General features: G+C 44.8%; 1 protein-coding gene across 1 annotated transcript in view; it reads right to left on the bottom strand.

The window, feature by feature from the left end:
- Nucleotides 1–15330, bottom strand: part of ADAMTS19 (ADAM metallopeptidase with thrombospondin type 1 motif 19) — a 282005-nt gene extending 266675 nt beyond the window's left edge. The window contains exons 1-2 of the mRNA XM_075543100.1: nt 15255–15330; nt 13977–14605 (exon numbers count right to left, since the gene is read on the bottom strand). Coding sequence (XP_075399215.1) covers nt 13977–14605; nt 15255–15321 — 696 coding nt within the window. The 5' untranslated portion in view covers nt 15322–15330. The remainder of the gene's footprint in view (nt 1–13976; nt 14606–15254) is intronic.
- Nucleotides 15331–17737: the final 2407 nt, after the last annotated feature.

Below are 17737 nucleotides of genomic sequence, written 5' to 3'. Positions count from 1 at the left end.
TTGGTTCTTCCTTCTCAGAATGGTGTTATTTAATAATTATCTTTGTAAGAATGACTGAGTATAAAGGTCTCCAGTTTTATGCCTGCCTTGTGATATTTAAGAGAGTTTTTTTTATTGATGCATAATACTTAATAGCATGAATGTACCAGAACTCATTTATGGATTCATCAATCATTGGGAGTTTGGGTTGTTTCTTCTGATTTCTTTTGGATTAAGATTTTTCTGTGTGTTTTATTTTGTTACCAATGTTGGGTTGGGTTGGGCTGGGTTGGGTTGGGTTGGGCTGGGTTGGTTGTTTAGGTGGGAAATTATGATTTTCCTTATATGAAATCCAGGGTTTGTAGAGACCTAGTTCCTTAGGGTTTGGCAGAAGAGGTTGGGGGAAAGTAGAGAGCTGATAGCAATGAGTACAAGAATGGAGAATATGTTCTAACTTTGATTGTAGGTATGATTGCACCACTTTATTTTGATATATTTAAACCATTGAATGGTATAGTGCAAGTATTATGTGCCAATACAACTTCCAAAAATAAAAAGAATGACCTATCTCTACATGCACAAAAACTAAAACTGATGACCACTTAGTTGATTCCAACTCATATCAATCCTAGAGGACATGGTATAATTTCCCCCTGTGGATTTTGGAGATGGTAAATCTTTATGGGAGTAGTAAACCTCATTTTCCTCACACAGAGGAGCTGGTGGTTTTGAACTGCTGACCTTGCAGCTAGCCGCCCAGCTCATAACTGCTCTTTCACCAAGGCTCCTTGCCACACTCTAAATTCATAAACATATCCCATGTGTCATTCTCACCACCGCCATAGTTGCCCATGCAGTTCTAAACTTTAAACTGGAAAACCACAGGATGCCTTAAAAAAAAAGGTGTGCTTAGAGAACCAGTTATTTATCCAATGATACATTCAGTTATTTATCCAGTGATACATTCAGTAGTTACTAAAACAAAGAAAAAATGAATTGAGAGTGGACAAAAAATTGAGACAAAGAAATCCCTTCAAGACTGTAAGTACCACTTCCTTACCACCACCACCACCACCCCACAACAACAAACCCAGGGACAAGGGAACAACAAGTGATCCAAATTGGTGGTGGAGTGGGTATGGCAGGTCTGGTAGGGCATGATCAAGGGTAATGTAAACAAGAGGTATTGCTGAAACCCAGGTGGGGAGAGAGCATGATAGTGGGACAGGAGGAAAGTCAAGGGAAATAGAGGAAGGAGCCGGGTGGCAAAGGGCATTTATAGAGGTCTAGACAAAGACATGTACATATGCAAATATATATGAGGGTGTGGAAATAGATCTATATGCCTATATTTATAGGTTTAGTATTAATGTGGCGGAAGGACATTGGGCCTCTACTCAAGTACTCCCTCAACGCAAGAATACTTTCTTCTGTTAAATTGGCATTCTATGATGCTCACTTTCCCAACACAACCGCTAAAGCCAAAGTGGGTAAACAAGCAAATGTGGTGAAGAAAGCTTATGGTGTCCAGCTATCAAAAGATATAGCATCTGGGGTCTTAAAAGCTTGAAGGTAAACAAGCGGCTATCTAGCTCAGAAGCAACAAAGCCCACATGGAAGAAGCACACTAGTCTGTGTGATCACGAGGTGTTGAAGGGATCAGGTATAAGGCATCATCAGAACAAAAAAAATCTTACCATAGTGCATGAGGGGAAAAGTTCAGAGTGGAGACCCAAAGCCCATTTGTCGGCCACTGGAGAGCCCCTTGCAGAGGGGTCTAGGGGAGGAGATGAGTCAGCCAGAGTGCGATGTAGCACCGATGAAGAATTCAGCTTTCCACTAGTTCCTAAATGCTTATCTTCATCTTTTTTCTTTCTTTCAGCATTTAGCACAGTAAAGATGTAGCGAGTCCACCCACTGATGGGTAGAGCTGTCCCCGAGGGTTTCCTAGGCTGTGACCTCGACTAAGGAGCCCTGGTGGTGCATTGATGAAAACATGGGCTGCTAGCCAGATTTGAGCCTGCCCGTCACTCTCCAGGAGAAAAATGTGACAATCTGCTACCAAAAGATGATAGCCTGGGAAATCCTGTGAGGGAGTGTGACCCTGGCCCATAGGGCGACTGTGGGTCAAAAGCAACTGGTGCACGCAGTAAAACACAGCCGCCGCACACAAGCCATCATCAGGTCTTTACGTTCTTCCTGAACTGTGAGCCACCTGAGAGAGAGGAGGCCTTACTTCCCCCTTCCAGCCTCCTCAGCAGGAAAATAAACCGTGTTAAAGCCATCCACTGACAATGCTTCTGTTGTATCAACCCTCCATAACTAAACACCAATATTTATTGAGTGTATGTCTTTCTTCATCGTGTAAACATTGAAATTAACTCTTCAGCTCTTTATATATGAACTGGAGTTCTCAAACATCCATGAACTATGTATTACACATACCTGCATTCAGATACAGTAGGGCCACCAAAAAAAGAAAGGAGAATAACTTTATTCCTTTGTATGTGACAAACTCATGTGCATGCATACTCCTATCTGTGCATGAGTTTTATTAAAAAAACTTTAAATTTACATGTAAATATTGTGTTTATTTTTGAGCAAGTATGTGACCATCCAATAGTAATTGAAACCCTGCGCTCTTTCAGGAAGGAGACTTGAGTACTAACTGAAGGATCGGGACTAGAGCAAGATTGTACTGCATCCTTCTTAGAGGTCCTGTTAGGAAATATGGAATATTCTAATTTTGAAAATGCTTAATTTTATTTTTTCCTCAACTATAATAAGTAGTATTGCTGATTATATAATTATGGATTCAAAATCCCTTTCCCCCAGAACTGAAGTTTTCAACCCATGAGCCTCTGGCTTCCAGTATTACTGCTTCAATCTTTACTGTCAATCTGAAACTCATTCCACAATAAATCATCTCTTTCACATTATACTTTTTGGAGTTTTCTCTTTATCCTTGATTTTCTAATATCCTGCCAAAACTTCTCTAAATTAGGTCTCACCTTAACAGAAACACTCCAATGGGATTGAAATAAATCGACCTTTTAGTTTGGGAGGTAACCTCTTTGAATCTAAAACTTTGTATCTTCTTCTATGTATGATAAGAAGCTGTGATGTTACGGTGGGTTAAAAGCCGGGCCGCTAATCACAATGTTAATAGTTCAAACTCCGCAGATGCTCCTCAGGAGAAAGATGAGGATGCTCGTTCCTGTGAAGGCTTATGTTCTCAGAAACCCTACGCAGCAGATTTATTATTTCCTAGATGGTCACTGTAAAGGCAGGCTTGACTTACAGTGGGTGGGTTATAGATAAATTTTACTCTCGTACAAAACAAAAACAAACAAAAAACAGGGCTTCAAAACATTGCAAACTAATTTTGTCATGGCCAATGATGTGAAATTAGAATGGACTAGAATTTGAATGTCTGGGTAAAGTAGAACAATGGTCAGAAACGGAACAATTATAGGACGAAACCCTGGACTGGGAGACTCAGAAGAAGAAGCATAGAAGCTCTTCCAGGAGACAGAAGTGAGTGAGTATTGTTTCCAAGACACATTCAAAATGGCATTGATGGATGCCATCTTTGAGCTGGAAGCCGCTGTTGCTGACTCTATGGTTCAAGATATCTCGTTGCTTAGCAACAGGTATGCTACCATTCATTTCTAAAAGGGAAATTAGGTTTCTAACAGGGTGTCAACACATACTTTTTTCCATCTGGTTTCCATTCTGGTTTACCCATATTAAAAACCCAGATCCACGTCAGTTTTGCTTTGTTGGCCATGAATGAACTGGGAAGAATCGGGTCCAAAACATGAACAAAGGAACACTCTTCATCTCAGCTATCACAGCGCTGGATAGATGGACCATTTCAACTTGAAACACTGAATTTAAAACATGCTGCGCACCACCAGAAAAATATGATCACTAAAGCCCGCAAAACATCAAATACCACAGCTAATAAGATCCTCCCTAGTCTTTGTTGCACGAAATTATTTATGCCACTCGGCCTGCAGGTTTACCACAGTTAGAGTTGCGAGAATACATGTAGGTACAATAGTTTAAGTTACATATTTAAAATGAACACTAATTACTAACAGTAGTAAATTATGCGTGCAAAAGACACTTCTGGTTCTCTGAAAGCTAAGGAAAAACTGGAGACAATTAAGTTGCTAAAATGTTGTTGGCACCCCATGCACAACAGAATAAAATTGCCTGGTCTTGTGCCATCTTCATAATTGTCTTAAGCAAATTGTTGCAATCACTGTGTAAATCCAGCTCCTGGAGGGCCTTCCTCTTTTCTAATGTCCCTCCATTTTATCAATCATGATGTCCTTTTCCAAGAACTGAATTTTCCTGCTAGCATGTTCATAATATGTAAGACAAAGCCTCGCCAGCATTCTTTCTAAGGAGCATCCTGGCTGTACTTCATCCAAGTCAGATGTGCTTGTTCATTTGGACTCAAGGGTCCTTTCAATATTTGCCAGCACCGCAATGCAAATGAATCAATTCTCCATAGACCTCCCTTATTCAATATCCAGCATTCACATGCATGTGAGTTGACTGATAATACCCTAGCTTATGTCAGCTGCACTTTCTTCCTCAAAGTAACATCTTGCTTTCCAAACAAGTCTTTACTGACAGACTTGAGTTGGCTTCATACAAGGTACACTGGTCTAGAATCCAACCTGGGTCTTCAAGCACAAAATATTAAGGAATTGATTCAAATAAGAGGCTAAATTGCAACCAAGGAATACACAGGACTCTAGATACTACATCAAAAGCTAACCAAAGTGACCACTGTATTAAACTCTTGGAGTTCTTGCGTGGTGTGAATAGGTTCAGCTGCTGATCAAGTGTTTGGAAATCCAGTCCATAGAGAGGCATCTAAGAAGAAAGATCTGGTAATCTGTTTCATAAACAATCATCCATTGAAAATCCTCCTAGAGCACCGTACTAGATGTTGTATATGGTATTAGAAAGGGAGAGGTGAACAAGACAATACCATGATAGCACTTACTGTGTTTACCTTCTTATAACCTGGTGGCATACAGGGTTATGTGTTGGACCACAGTTCGATTACACCAGCCATTCAATGGGAGAAAGATGAGGCTGCTTCCGTAAAGACTGACAGTCTCCGGAATCCAAAAAAGCAATTCTCCTCTGTCCCGTAGAATTAGAATTGACTTGATGGCAATGAGTTGTTTTCATGGTTTTGCTCATTGGTGTGAATGGCGAACTGGGCTGGGAGTTCTTTGACACATAGCAAGCCACATTTCATTCTTATTTCATGTCTTATTCCATTCTCTGTCAATGCCCAATGCCTCTCCCTCACAGGAGTTGCTCGGTATATGTTTAATTTTGTAGTATTAAAACAATTAGGAGCCAAATGAGGCCTACTCTATGTACTATATGGCTAAAGTAAGTTTATTGGTTCATTTTAGAGACTAACAGGGAGGACTTTATACATATTGTTGGAGAGACCAGCCCTTGGAGAAGGACGCCATGCTTGATATAGTAAAGGGACAGCAAACAAAGAGGAAGACCATCAAAACGATGGACAATCGTGATGGCTTCATCAATGAGCTTAAACAAAACAAAGTGAGGATGGTGCAGGACCAGGCAGTGTTTCATCCTGTTCTACCTTGGCTCACAATGAGTCGGAGCCAACTGGTTGGCACCCAAAACAAAATAAACAACAGCATGGAGGAAAAAGAAATAAGAATGCTCCATAAATACGATAATTAGAGATGAAAATACAGTGTGCACATTTTAAAGAGCAGGAAACTTAGATCCAGAAAGATGAAGTACTTTGAGGAGGCAGTACTTGAACCTGTCTCCAAGATTTCCATTCCAGCACTTTTCCTTTCACGACAAAATTGACACTGATTTCTGGAGAACACACTGGCCAACTGGCTGATCTTGTCGATTTCCATCGGCCAACAACAGCCATCATCTACTGCCTTGATCAAGAGTTTATGTAATGCACCGCCATGGCATTTATTACACCTCGTAGCAACTCTCTGCATGATTTCCAAGGTTCTGTCGATCTTTGCAAGAGCAGAGAGCCTCATCTCTCTCCCAAGGAATAACTGGTGGAGCCGCTGCCTGAAGCTCACCCCACAGCTCCCATAGGGCTTCCCTTCAAATAGTTCACGTGGTTTTGAGTTGTTCAGGCAGTACAAAACAAAGCCAAAGAATATGAACTATATACAGAATGAACTATATATAGAATGTCTATGCATTTGTCTATGAATTAACAAGCCAACTCCTCAAAGATCTCCCTTATTTAATATCCAACTTTCACATGCAAATGAGTCAGCAGAAAATACCATGGCTTGGGTCAGCTGCACTTTCTTCCTCAAAGTAACATCTTGCTTGTGAATGGGGATGAGAAGAAAAAAAGAGAGAGAGGAAGAAAAAGATTACAAACTAAAAGTAGTTCCGTCAGTTGTATTTGTAAAGAAGTAACAGCCAAATAAAGACATCATAATTCTCTGCATTAGAATCATAGTGTTGCAGAATTCTGGAAGTATGGGAGAGTCAGCATCTTCAGCCAGACATAAAAAGTGTCTACTCTAGCAGGTGAGCCTTTTCAAGGTCTGAACTCAACAGACTTCTTAGGCTCCGTTTCTCTCATGGCATTTTCTGCCCTGGCCACAGAAGAATGGTTTCTGTTTCAAGTTTTTGGTGTTCTACGTTTTTTTGAGATTTTCAAATATTATCATATTCCTTTCACAGTCTGTGTACTTTGTGCGTCTACTTAACTTTTCTCTGCAGTCTTCTGCCTGGTGAAAATCAATTCTCCCTATCCTGCAAATGCCAATTGTAATCCCACTGCTTTGGGAAGCCTTGCCCAATTCCCCTAGAAGAATGTTGTGACAGGCATAAAGTTTGATTAGTCAAGGCTGGGCAGCGCCTATGGTTAACTTGCTTAACTGCTAACTGAAAGGTTGAAGGTTTAGATCCTCCCAGAGGTATCTCTGAAGAACAGCTTCCTGAGCTACCTCCCGCAAATCAGCCACCAAAACCCTGTGAACACAGTCCTATTCTGAGACACATGGAGTCACCGTGAGTTGGCATCGACTCAAGAGCACCTGCTTAACATTTGACTCACTGCGCTGATATGCTATTGCTTTATGGCTCTATGTGTCATCCTAGAACAAAACCACACCTGTTGCTGTCAGGTTGTGTCTACCTAATGGGGCACCATCTGTTACAGAGTCAACCTGCTCCGTAAAGTTCCCTTGGCTGTCAATCTCTACAGAAACAGGTATTCTCTCCTTTCTCCCATGATGTTGCTGGATATGTTCGAGCCACCAACTTTTAGGTGATTGGACAGCACCGATAGTTTATATCGCCCAGTCATCTCCTCGTGTATACAATGTTTGTCTCCTAATATTTGCCCCTCTGAAGCACTGGACTCATCCCCATTCCTTAGCACACCCGGTGCTCTGAATGCGTCCAGGAGAATCTTAATGATGGCATCCATTTTTCATGAAATACTTGAGTGCTCTCATTTGATTTATGAAAACCAGAGCTCAGAAAGGTGAGAACTTGTTCATCACCAGGAATGGAGCCATGGCCACAGCTCAGATAACGTACTATGTGCTCTCTTTCCTAATTCACCAGCTGAGAAGGGAAGGACTGGCATGGGTGGGAGTGAAGTAACTACTCATGCTTCTTGGCTATCTGCCCAACTTTTTACTCCAAGTCTGACTGCTCCACTGTATTGCTGGCAACGTCAGTTTGCCTCAATAACAAAGACTGCCCAGTTTAGAACATATACATATGTGGCTAATCGGAAAAGTGAGTAAAAGTCCAACATGATCAACAGGGAGGTGTGTCAAACTCCTATTCACACTATGAAAAACCTACTCATAATCCTGCCCTTGCTGCTTTAAATAAGGAGAGGGGCATAGCTCATTTTGGAAAATCTGACCAGAGCCACATTTGAACACAGTGAAATGCTTTATCCTTTATTGCTCTACCACACCAGGAATATTCTACATGCAATTATTTAATTCACAGCCAAAAGCTAGCAGACAATGAAATCCCCACAGAATGTCTCCCCCATGAGGTATGCAAGCATCAGTTATATAGAAAGTAATTTCAAATGTGGTTCATGTAATTCCATGCCATTTTTTACTCAGGATTGAATTTATGCATAGTTAAATATTCAATGTTGATAGTGTCTGGTAAAATAAATCCCTGGTCAGCGATTTACACCATTTGATTATGGTAACAAGAAGAGTATAGGTAAATATTTCTAATTTCATCTTTATTGGAATTTTTAACCACCCTTTTCCTTTCCATAGCTTTGCATGGTTTTATTGTGCTGATGTTTTCCTCAATGTATTGCTATTGGGTTTTAAAGCAAAGTGTGTTGAACTTCAACAGTGACTTGCTATAAACTGTAAGATGAAGCCACTAATCACTAGATAGATAGATAGATAGATAGATAGATAGATAGATAGATAGATCGATAGATAGATAGATATAGATTCGTGAGTCTTGCCTTAAACTAAAGTACACGAAGCCCTCAGGTTACAAGCAAGATCTGTTCCTAAGTATGTGTTTAAGAATATGTCCTTAAGCATAACAGATCAGCAATTGGAGTAAAGCTGAGCCACACAGCCCCTGAGGAGCCCCAAGAATGGACTTTAGTGGAGGAGGGGCAGCCCTTGGATCTCCCTCAGGACCAGAGGGGAGGGTCTCGGGGACCAGCAAACAGACCTGAACTTACGTAGGATTTGTTGTTGTTGTTGTTGCTGTTTATTTGACTCTTCTTTTTCTCTTTCCTTTTCTTTATTCAGCCATATGTTTTCTTATGGTTCAGACTAGGACATGGATGATCTGCTTAATTATATGGGTTGTACTATGGGAGGGAACGCTGGGGAGAAGGCAATGGGTCAATGACCCTGGAAAGTAGAGGGGGAAGAGGGAGGTGGAGAGAAGGGTGTGGTGAGCAGATGGTGTCATGGACAGGGGAACAACTAGGGAAGTGGAACTAGCATCTAGGAGAGGGTAGAAATCCTGTGAGTATTAGAGCAACACCAAGCTAATGGAGAGGAAACACTAAGAGGCAGAAGAAGGGGGAAAGTGACGGCAGGGCAGGAGGCAAAAGGAAACAGAGGCAAGCTCTAGAAAGCAAAGGCATAGATGGGAAGATTAACAGAGGCGTTCACTTATGTAAATACACTAATCCATAACAATAGTGGTATTGGCCTATGTACATATATTTATAAGGCAGTACACTGAAGCTGAAGATGGGCCTTGAGCCTCAGCTCATACCTCCCCTCAATACAAGAACACTTTGTTCTAACAAATTGTCATTATGTTACACACACACACACACACACGATCACTGATGACAAAATGGGTGCATAAGTGGATGTGGTGAAGACAGGATGGTGTCCAGCTATTAAAGATATAGTGTCTGGGGTCTTAAAGGCTTGAAATTAAACAAGTGGCCATCCAACAGTGAAGCAACAAGCCCACATAGAGGAAGCACACCAGCCAGTGCGATCATGAGGTGTCATCAAGGTCAGGCAACATCATCAGAAGACTCACAACAAACAGTAAACAAACAAACAAAACTGCATTGGTGAGAATGGAGGAAAGTTGGAAAGGAGACCCCAAAGCCTATCTATGGACAATGGAACATCAGCCCACAGAGGAGTCACAGGGAGGGGGTGAATCAACCAGGGTGCAGTAGAGCACTAATGAGTCACGCAATATACCTCTGATCCCTTAAGGCCTCCTCACCCCCCACCGCCCCCCCGCGATCATGACACAGTACCACTTCCCAATCTAGACTAGATGGGAGCATATATATAGGTATAGGCAATAGATAAAACTCAGAACACATGAAACCCCAAAACAGGAATAAGAATAGAGATACCAAAAGAGGAGGGGGAAGCGGGAGATAGGTGGGGAGGGAGGGAGGCACTGATCACAATGAATGACACATAAACACAGACCCCCAGCCAGGGGGAAGAACAAGAGAAACCAGAGGGGAAGGGAGACAGCAGTCAGTGTGAGATTTGAAAATAATTAACAATCTACAGTCTATCAAGGGACCTCGAGGATTGGGGGTAGAGAAGGAGGGGGGTGGAAAGAGGAGCTGATCCCAGGGGCTCACTGGAAAGTAAATATCTAGAAAATAACAATGAAATATATGTATGAATATGTTAGATACAATTGATGTATGGATTGTAACAAGAGTTGTAAGCATCCCCAATAAAATGATTTTTTAAAAGATATGGCCTTAAATCTGTAAGATTGTCAGGTAAATTAGAACAGGGGCATCCAGTCCTTACTCAGCCTTACTTCAGTGCTACAAGGAGCACAATAGTGCCATAAATAGTTACTAGGTGAACTACCCAGCACCAGGTCAACAGTTTAAATCCACCAGCAACTCTGTGAGAGACAGATGAGACTTTCAGCTCCCCTAAAGGTTGATATCAAAGTAGAGAAGATTAAAATCCTCACAACTGGAACAATAGGTAGCATCATGATAAATGGGGAGAATACTGAAGTTGTCAAGGATTTGGTCTTGCTTAGATCCACAATCAATGCTCATGGAAGCATCAGTCAAGAGATCACAGTGTGGGAATAGGGCACAGTCGGAGCCCACCATGCTGGAGCGAAACACTCAGGGCATGCAACAGAGCAGCAAGGGAAGCAAAGTGATGAAATCCCTAGGGAATACCAAAAATAGACTTTGGACATAGAGTGTGGCATCCCATCAGACTCAACTAGAAAACACTCATAAAAGCCAACAAACAGACCTTAAACTATTTATAGGCTTTTCCATTTTTGTCAGTGGCTTTCTTTTTTTTATTGTTATTTTGTTTTTTGTTGTTGTTATTGTTTCTTTGGTTTGACTTCCTTTGTTGTTTTATTTGGTTTTTCCAGGTTTTTTCACTTATTACTGCATCTGCATGTCTATACAGATAAGAAAGGTGGGATACATAATTCAGAGATAAAAAATGGGACCCATGGTTCTGGGGTGATACGGGAGAAGGGGAGGTGGGGGAAACGAAGGGGGGTGGGGAACCAACCCAGGGACAAGGGAATAAAAAGTGAACTAAAATCAATGGAAAAAAGGGAATAGGGTGCCTAGTGGGGCTTAATCAAGGGCAATGTAGCAGCTAGAATGAAGGCTAATGTGATGATGGAACAAGAAGGAAGTAAAAGGAAATAGAGGAAAGAACCAGGAGGTAAAGGACATTTATAGAGATCTAAATAAAGGTATGTGCCTATGTAAATATATATATAATGAGAGGGGAATAGAACTATGTCCTCATATCTATATATTAAGAATTAAGGTTGCAGATGGACATTGGGCCTTGACTCAAGTATTCCCTCAACACAAGAACACTTTGTTCTAACAATCCAACATTCTGTGATGCTCACCTTCCCAACATAATCACTGAAAACAAAATGGGTGCATAAGTAAATGTGGTGAAGAAAGCTGATGGTGCCCAGCTATCAAAAGATTTAGCATCTGGGGTCTTAAAAGCTTGAATCTAAACAAGCGGCCATCTAGCTGAGATGCAACAAAGCCCACATGGAAGAAGCATATGAGCCTGTGTGATCATGAAATGTTGATTGGATCAGATATCAGGTATCTAAGACCCAGAATAAAATCATATCAATGTGAATAGAGGGATGAGGGGCATGGGGTGCAGGCCCAATGCCCATCTGTAGAAAATTGGACACCCCTTTACAGAGGTGTCACAGGGAAGAGATGAGCCAGTCAGGGTGCAGTATAGCACCAATGAATCACACAACTTTCATCTAATTCTTCAGTGCTTCCTTCCCCCCACTATAATGCTCAATTCTACCTTACAAATCAGATTAGTCCAGAATATGCACACTACTAGAGATAAGAGCCTGCAACACAGGGAATCCAGGATAGATAAACCAATGAGAGTCTAGATACCAGGAGGATTAGGGGAGGGTGAGAGGAGAAAGGGGGAATTGAACAAAAGGATCAAATTAGAACCCCTCCCAGGGGAACGAATAACAGAAAAGTGGGTGAGGAGCAACGGAGGACTATGTAAGATATGAAAATAATAATCTATGACTTATCAAGGGCTTATGAGAGAGGGAGATCAGGGAGTGGGGAAGAAAGGGGGAGCTGATATCAGGGGCTCGAGTGGGAAGAGAATGCTTTGAAAATGATGATGGCAGCATATGTGCTAATGTGCTTGACACACTGGATGAATGTATGGATTGTGATAGAGACGTAAGAGCCTCCAATAAAGGGGGGGTGGGGAAGAGATCAGAAGAGGAGTTGCCTTAGGTACCACATATACTCATGTATAAGCCGAGTTTTTCAGCACATTTTTTATGCAGTTTTTGTGGTAAAATTAGGTGCCTCAGCTTATACTTGAGTCTATACAGTAAATTTGGTGCACAAGACTTTTTCAGAATATTGAAAAGTAAGATTGTTACTTTTAGGAGTTAGGTGTACACCACTGAAGCCATGGCATTTTCAGTGGCCTCATAGACATTTTTAACTGATTCTGGAACACTGAATAAGGAAAACCAAAGAAGAATTTATGTGTTTGACTGTGGAATACTGTAAATACCATGGACCTGCTACAAGGACAAACTGATTTGTCTTAGAAGTAAGGACAGGGTGCTTCTTAGAGGCAAGGTTGGCAACACTTTGTCTTATGTACTTTGGACATGTTGTCAGGAGAGAAGGACATCATGCTTGGTAAAGCAGAGGGACAGCATAGGAAGAGAAGACTCCACATGATGGATTTACACACTACCTTCATCAGGGGGCTCAGGCACAGGAACAATTGTGAGAATGACATAGGACGGTGCACCGTTTTGCCTTGTTTCGCCTAGGGTCAATATGAGTCAGAATCAAATGAAGCCGTTTAAACCACTGTCCTCAAGTCCATTCTGACTCATACTGATCCTACAGGCCAAAGTAGAACTGCCCCATAGGGTTTCTAAGGCAATGCACAGTCATGGAAGCAGAGTGTCATATTCCACCTCCTCACCCCTGCAGATCAACTGCTGAGGCCTGAACCACTGATGACACCGGAGAGTATGTTGGCCACAATTTCACAGAACATTAAAGGGAAAATGCCCTCTTGTCTGTAAACCACTGGTAACCTGGGAACTGCCTGAAGAAGGCATCAAATGGGAGGTAACAATTCTTCCAACCTCTGAAACTGAAAATTTGAATGATAATCTCCACGATTTAGACACAGGGTACTGGCTTTCCCTTTTCAGTCCCATTGGGCTTCTTTGCAAGGCTCTCATCCTTGCTGATTTCCCCACCCATGGAGGAAAGGAAAGGAAACTACAGCCAAATAAAACTTAAACCTGGGAAAAAAAGATATGTCAAATCCTCAAATCCTACCTCCTAAAATACTGATTGGATTGTACCGCCATCCTTAGCAATTCCAAATTCCAGTTACTCTAGTCTCTCACTTCCTCCGGGCTACAGGGTGCCCAGGAAGATTGTAGGTGTGTTTAAATTCCAGCTGGCTGCCAGAACCTACTTCCCTGGAGAATTGCTCTGACAACTTTGAGGTCAGACCTGAGACAACTGGAATAGGAATTGTAGGTGACAGGCAAATGTGGAGGAGATTCTGCAATTGAAGGACAGTCTTATTTTCCAATTTGGAAAAGACATCATGTGGTGTGCTTATTTTTGAAAACCCTGTAGAACTGAAAGACGTAGGACCAGTAAGAAGAAATGACAGAGGCAACGTCTTTAATTATTCAAAAGAGTCATATAACCATGTAGAAGGAAAGGTGTGTATATACACTATTAGCTTCCCCCAAACCTGTTCTACATTGGGCGAATGCTCTAGACTTCTGGGTGGTGCGGGTCAGAAAAAGTCCCACAACAGCACGTGGAAACAGGAGGAGGTGCATGCGAATCAGCTAGGTCACCCAGCAGGAAGCATATGAGTGGCAGGAAGGGTTGAGAGTTGGGGAAGGGAGATGCTTACCAAGCCGCCTCCACAGGTGCTGAAAGAGGCCAGGGAGCCTGGGTGCTGAAGCACCGCTCCTGTATAGAAGCAAGAGGAGTCCAGCGGCGACGGGGGGCGGGGGGCGGCCTCTGCCCCCGTTGGCCCGGGACCCGGACTCGGCCACTGTTCGACAGCAAAGCGCGGCGCCAAGAAGCGGCCATCTCTCCGGAGAAGCAGGTACAAATCCCGGGAGAAGGCCGGGATCCGCAGCAAGACCTCTTCGCCCTCAAGCTCAGCATCCTGGGCGGAGGGCGGGTACGCGGACGGCGGCGGCGGCTGCTGCCACTGGGCCGGGCCCGGGGCCGGAGCTGCAGCCCCGCTGGATCCACGCGGCAGCTCCTGAGACTCGAGCTCCTCATCGTCCCCACCCTCTGGCGGGGGCAGTGGCTGGGGCCGAGACTCGGGCTCCTCTGGCTGCGCAGGGGCCACTGAGCGCACTTCCCGGGAGCTGCCGGCAGCCTGCCCCCGGCCGCCGCCGCCCCCAGCGCCTCGCGCCCAGCCTGAGTCCGCGCTGCCCCCGCTGCCGCCGCCCGTGTCCGCCGGCTCCCGGCGCCAGAGTGCAGGAAACACGACTTCCCACTCCGCGCCGTCGGGGGCGACCTGCAGCCCTGCGGGCGAGGCAGACGGAAAAGTGCGGGTTGGAAATGGTGCGGTTCTGGCGGCACGAGCTTCCCCAAGCTGCCTTTCCCACCGAAGAGAAGCAAACGCCACGCTGCGCTGGGACCACCCGGCTAGCCCCGGAAACTCCAGGAAGCCCAGGACTTACGATCAGATTCGTAATAAAAGTCCAATTGTGTGTGTGTGTGTGTGTGTGTGTGTGTGTGTGTCTGGGGGGAGGGGGTACAGTCTGCTGACAGCACTTACTCACTGAAAGGAAAACCAGTCCAAAGACTCCAGCACAATTGAGCGTTTTTCTTAAACATGTGTTAAAGCAAATACTCCCTATCACTTAGTGTCCGACCCCCTCCGTGCCCCCCACCCAGTATCCTTCCAGGTGATGCAAACCGACCATTGCAAACGTAACCCCTGTCCGCATTAGGGGCTCCAAGCATTTCACAGACGCTTAAAATGAGGCCGGGGGTGTGCGCTTCCCTCTGGAGTGCCCCCCGCCCCCATCACACCATCAAACTCACTTTTATTGCTACCCACCGAGCCCCGCTCCCCCGCGCACCGGCTGCACCAGCCCTGCCTGCCCCGGCGTGCTCCCCCTCGTCCGGAGAAGTTGGGGAGCGCGCCCGCAAGGCTCCAAGCGCTTACCTGACAGGGCTCCACTCCACAGGAAGCCCAGCTGGTAGACGAGGCAGCAGGCGCGGGTCAGGCGCATCTCGCCGCTCTGCCCGGGGCCGCGCAGCAGCGGCCGCGGCTCCTCGCCCCGCGCGCGCGCGCTCCCTGCGCGCTGGCCCGTGGGCGCCGCCGCTTCCCGGAGCGCTGGGAGGCCGGGCGGCGAGTTTGCCCGGGCCCTTTGTCTGCAGCAGGGGGGCGGGGGGGGGCGGGGGGATACTCCTGCGCGGTGGCGACCGGAGGCCGGTCGGGGTGGGGGGCGGGGGGGTGTCGGGGGAAGGAGCGGGAGGAGGCAGCGCCGGAGCCCCGCTGTGCTCCCCGGCCCCTGGAGAATTAGGTGCTCAATCTCTTTTCTGCGTTCGGGACGTTGCGGGCATTTCGGAGCCGAGCGGGCGCAAGCCTTAGCCCCTAGGTAGAGACCTACAGTGGGCCGAGAGCCGGGGCGCGCAGGGCGGGCTAGGTCGCCCCGCGGCCGGAGGAGGACTGTCCGGCGGGCAGCAGCGCGGGGGCCGAGCCAGCCGAGCGGGGCGGCCGAGGCTGGGGCTGCTGTGTCAGCAACTGGGTGCCCGGCGCGCCCCACTCGGTTTCCCTGCAGTGCCGACGGCTCTGAGCTGGAACAACGCGGGAGGGAATTGGGGGTGTGCTGGGGATGAAGAGGGAGTAGCGACACTTGAGGTGGGTGTGAAGGAGGGCGGGGGGGATCAGGTCGATCGGAGAAAAAAGAACTAAGCAGGGGCCGCCAGGCGTGACTTTGAGGGACAAAGGTCCCAGAACCCGCACACGTGCTCACCCCCTGAGTTGGGGAGGTGGGGACCCAAATTCCCTCACCTGACTCCTGATTGGTCACTCCGGGAGACTTGATTTGCATCCCTACCCCTCCGCGGAGGTGTGTGCAGGTAGAAGTGCCTCCCCCTCCCCACTCTACCCTCAGTCAGATTTCTTACTGCTTTTGTGCAGCTTTGCCCTCCATGGAGGCAAAAGCCAAGGCAGACAGGAGCACAAAGCTGTGCTTCAGGGTGCAGAGTCTTTGATTTGCCTCCCCATCTTTCTCTCCTGGTAGTTTCTAACCCGGAGATAATGTGATTCGTCACGGACTGCTCTTCAAAGGACAGTAGACACCCTGACATTTCTGAGCCCCTTATCCCACCTTATCTTTCTGGCTCCCCATTCATCTGTACTAGCTCTCTCTCTCTCTCTCTCTCTCTCTCTCTCTCTCTCTCTCTCCACACACACACACACACACACACACACACACCTAGTGTGAGGTGAAAGAGGACATTAAATATTTCGTTGTAAACATTTCAGAACGGGTGAGATTGTTTTTGGATTTTTCTACTTTCCCTTTTTTCCCTACTATTTCTGTCTTTATGAGGTAATTTAACCCTGAAATGTTCTCCTTGCTTCCCGCCCCGCCCCGCCCCGCCCCCCACGCCAGCCCCCCTTCACATTACCTATTCCCTTTCTAGTCTCTTCAACTTCCATATCAAACCCTGGCTATAGAACTAAAAGGTTGATTACTCATGCCTGCCATTCGCCTCCTCTGAACTAGGCCAGACACCTAAAAGCGGGAGCTCATGGAAATCAGCTTATAAAAAACTTTCCAGCTCTGAGGTCGATTCCTCCCATCCTTTGTTGTTTTACCTTCCTTAGCTCATGTCAAAGGTGACCACTATGCCTTTAAGGGAGGAAGGCGATCTTATTTCAAAGGAAAGCCATGGTTTAACTAAGCCAGGTCCTAGACTACTTCTCTTGAGTAGTCCAGCATTTAAAAAGAAATACAAAGACACACTAGGTGTGTTTGTAAAGAGTGTTCTGTCTCCTAACTTTGTCTCATGAAATCTCTAAAACTAAGGTAAGTAGGGATTTGGTTTGCAGAGGCTTAAGAACTATCTGGAATACTTAGGAACCTATCCCCTTCTTTACATAGAACGCAAATGTCTCCGAGTAAAATCAGGCACATGCACACATGAAAACAACTAAAGCAGTTATTATTTTATTTATTTATTATTTTTTAATGCAAATGATTAATATTGAAGGCTAGTCTCAATGGAACATCTCCTCTAGAATATAAATCTTAACATATATCTCATACATGTCTAATAACAGGAAAAAATAGCAAAACTACAGGAATAGGTATATATTAAGTTAAAATATGTCTTAGAATACATTTGTGTTGCCCAAAAAGTAGATGTAATATATCACTAAGTTAAAAATACTTAGAAGCTCAGATTGCCTAGGTAAATTTCCACCTCAGCTTTTTAATTTTTTTCATACTATAACTATTCTAATCTCTACCAATCCCTGTGGTGAAGATAAATTACTGATTACAGAACCTCTTGACTAATCACAAACTACCGCTATTATTCTTGAAATCCTGTTTTTGTTTGTGTGTTTTTAAATTTATTTATTTTCAAAGACTATTATAAAATATTTAAGTTATGATGTGGATACTTTTTTAT

This window comes from Tenrec ecaudatus, chromosome 2 (genome assembly GCF_050624435.1).
Source record: "Tenrec ecaudatus isolate mTenEca1 chromosome 2, mTenEca1.hap1, whole genome shotgun sequence".
NCBI classification, from domain to species: Eukaryota; Metazoa; Chordata; class Mammalia; order Afrosoricida; family Tenrecidae; genus Tenrec; species Tenrec ecaudatus.
Note: the sequence above shows the minus strand (reverse complement) of the source record. Positions and strands in the feature narration are given on the sequence as shown.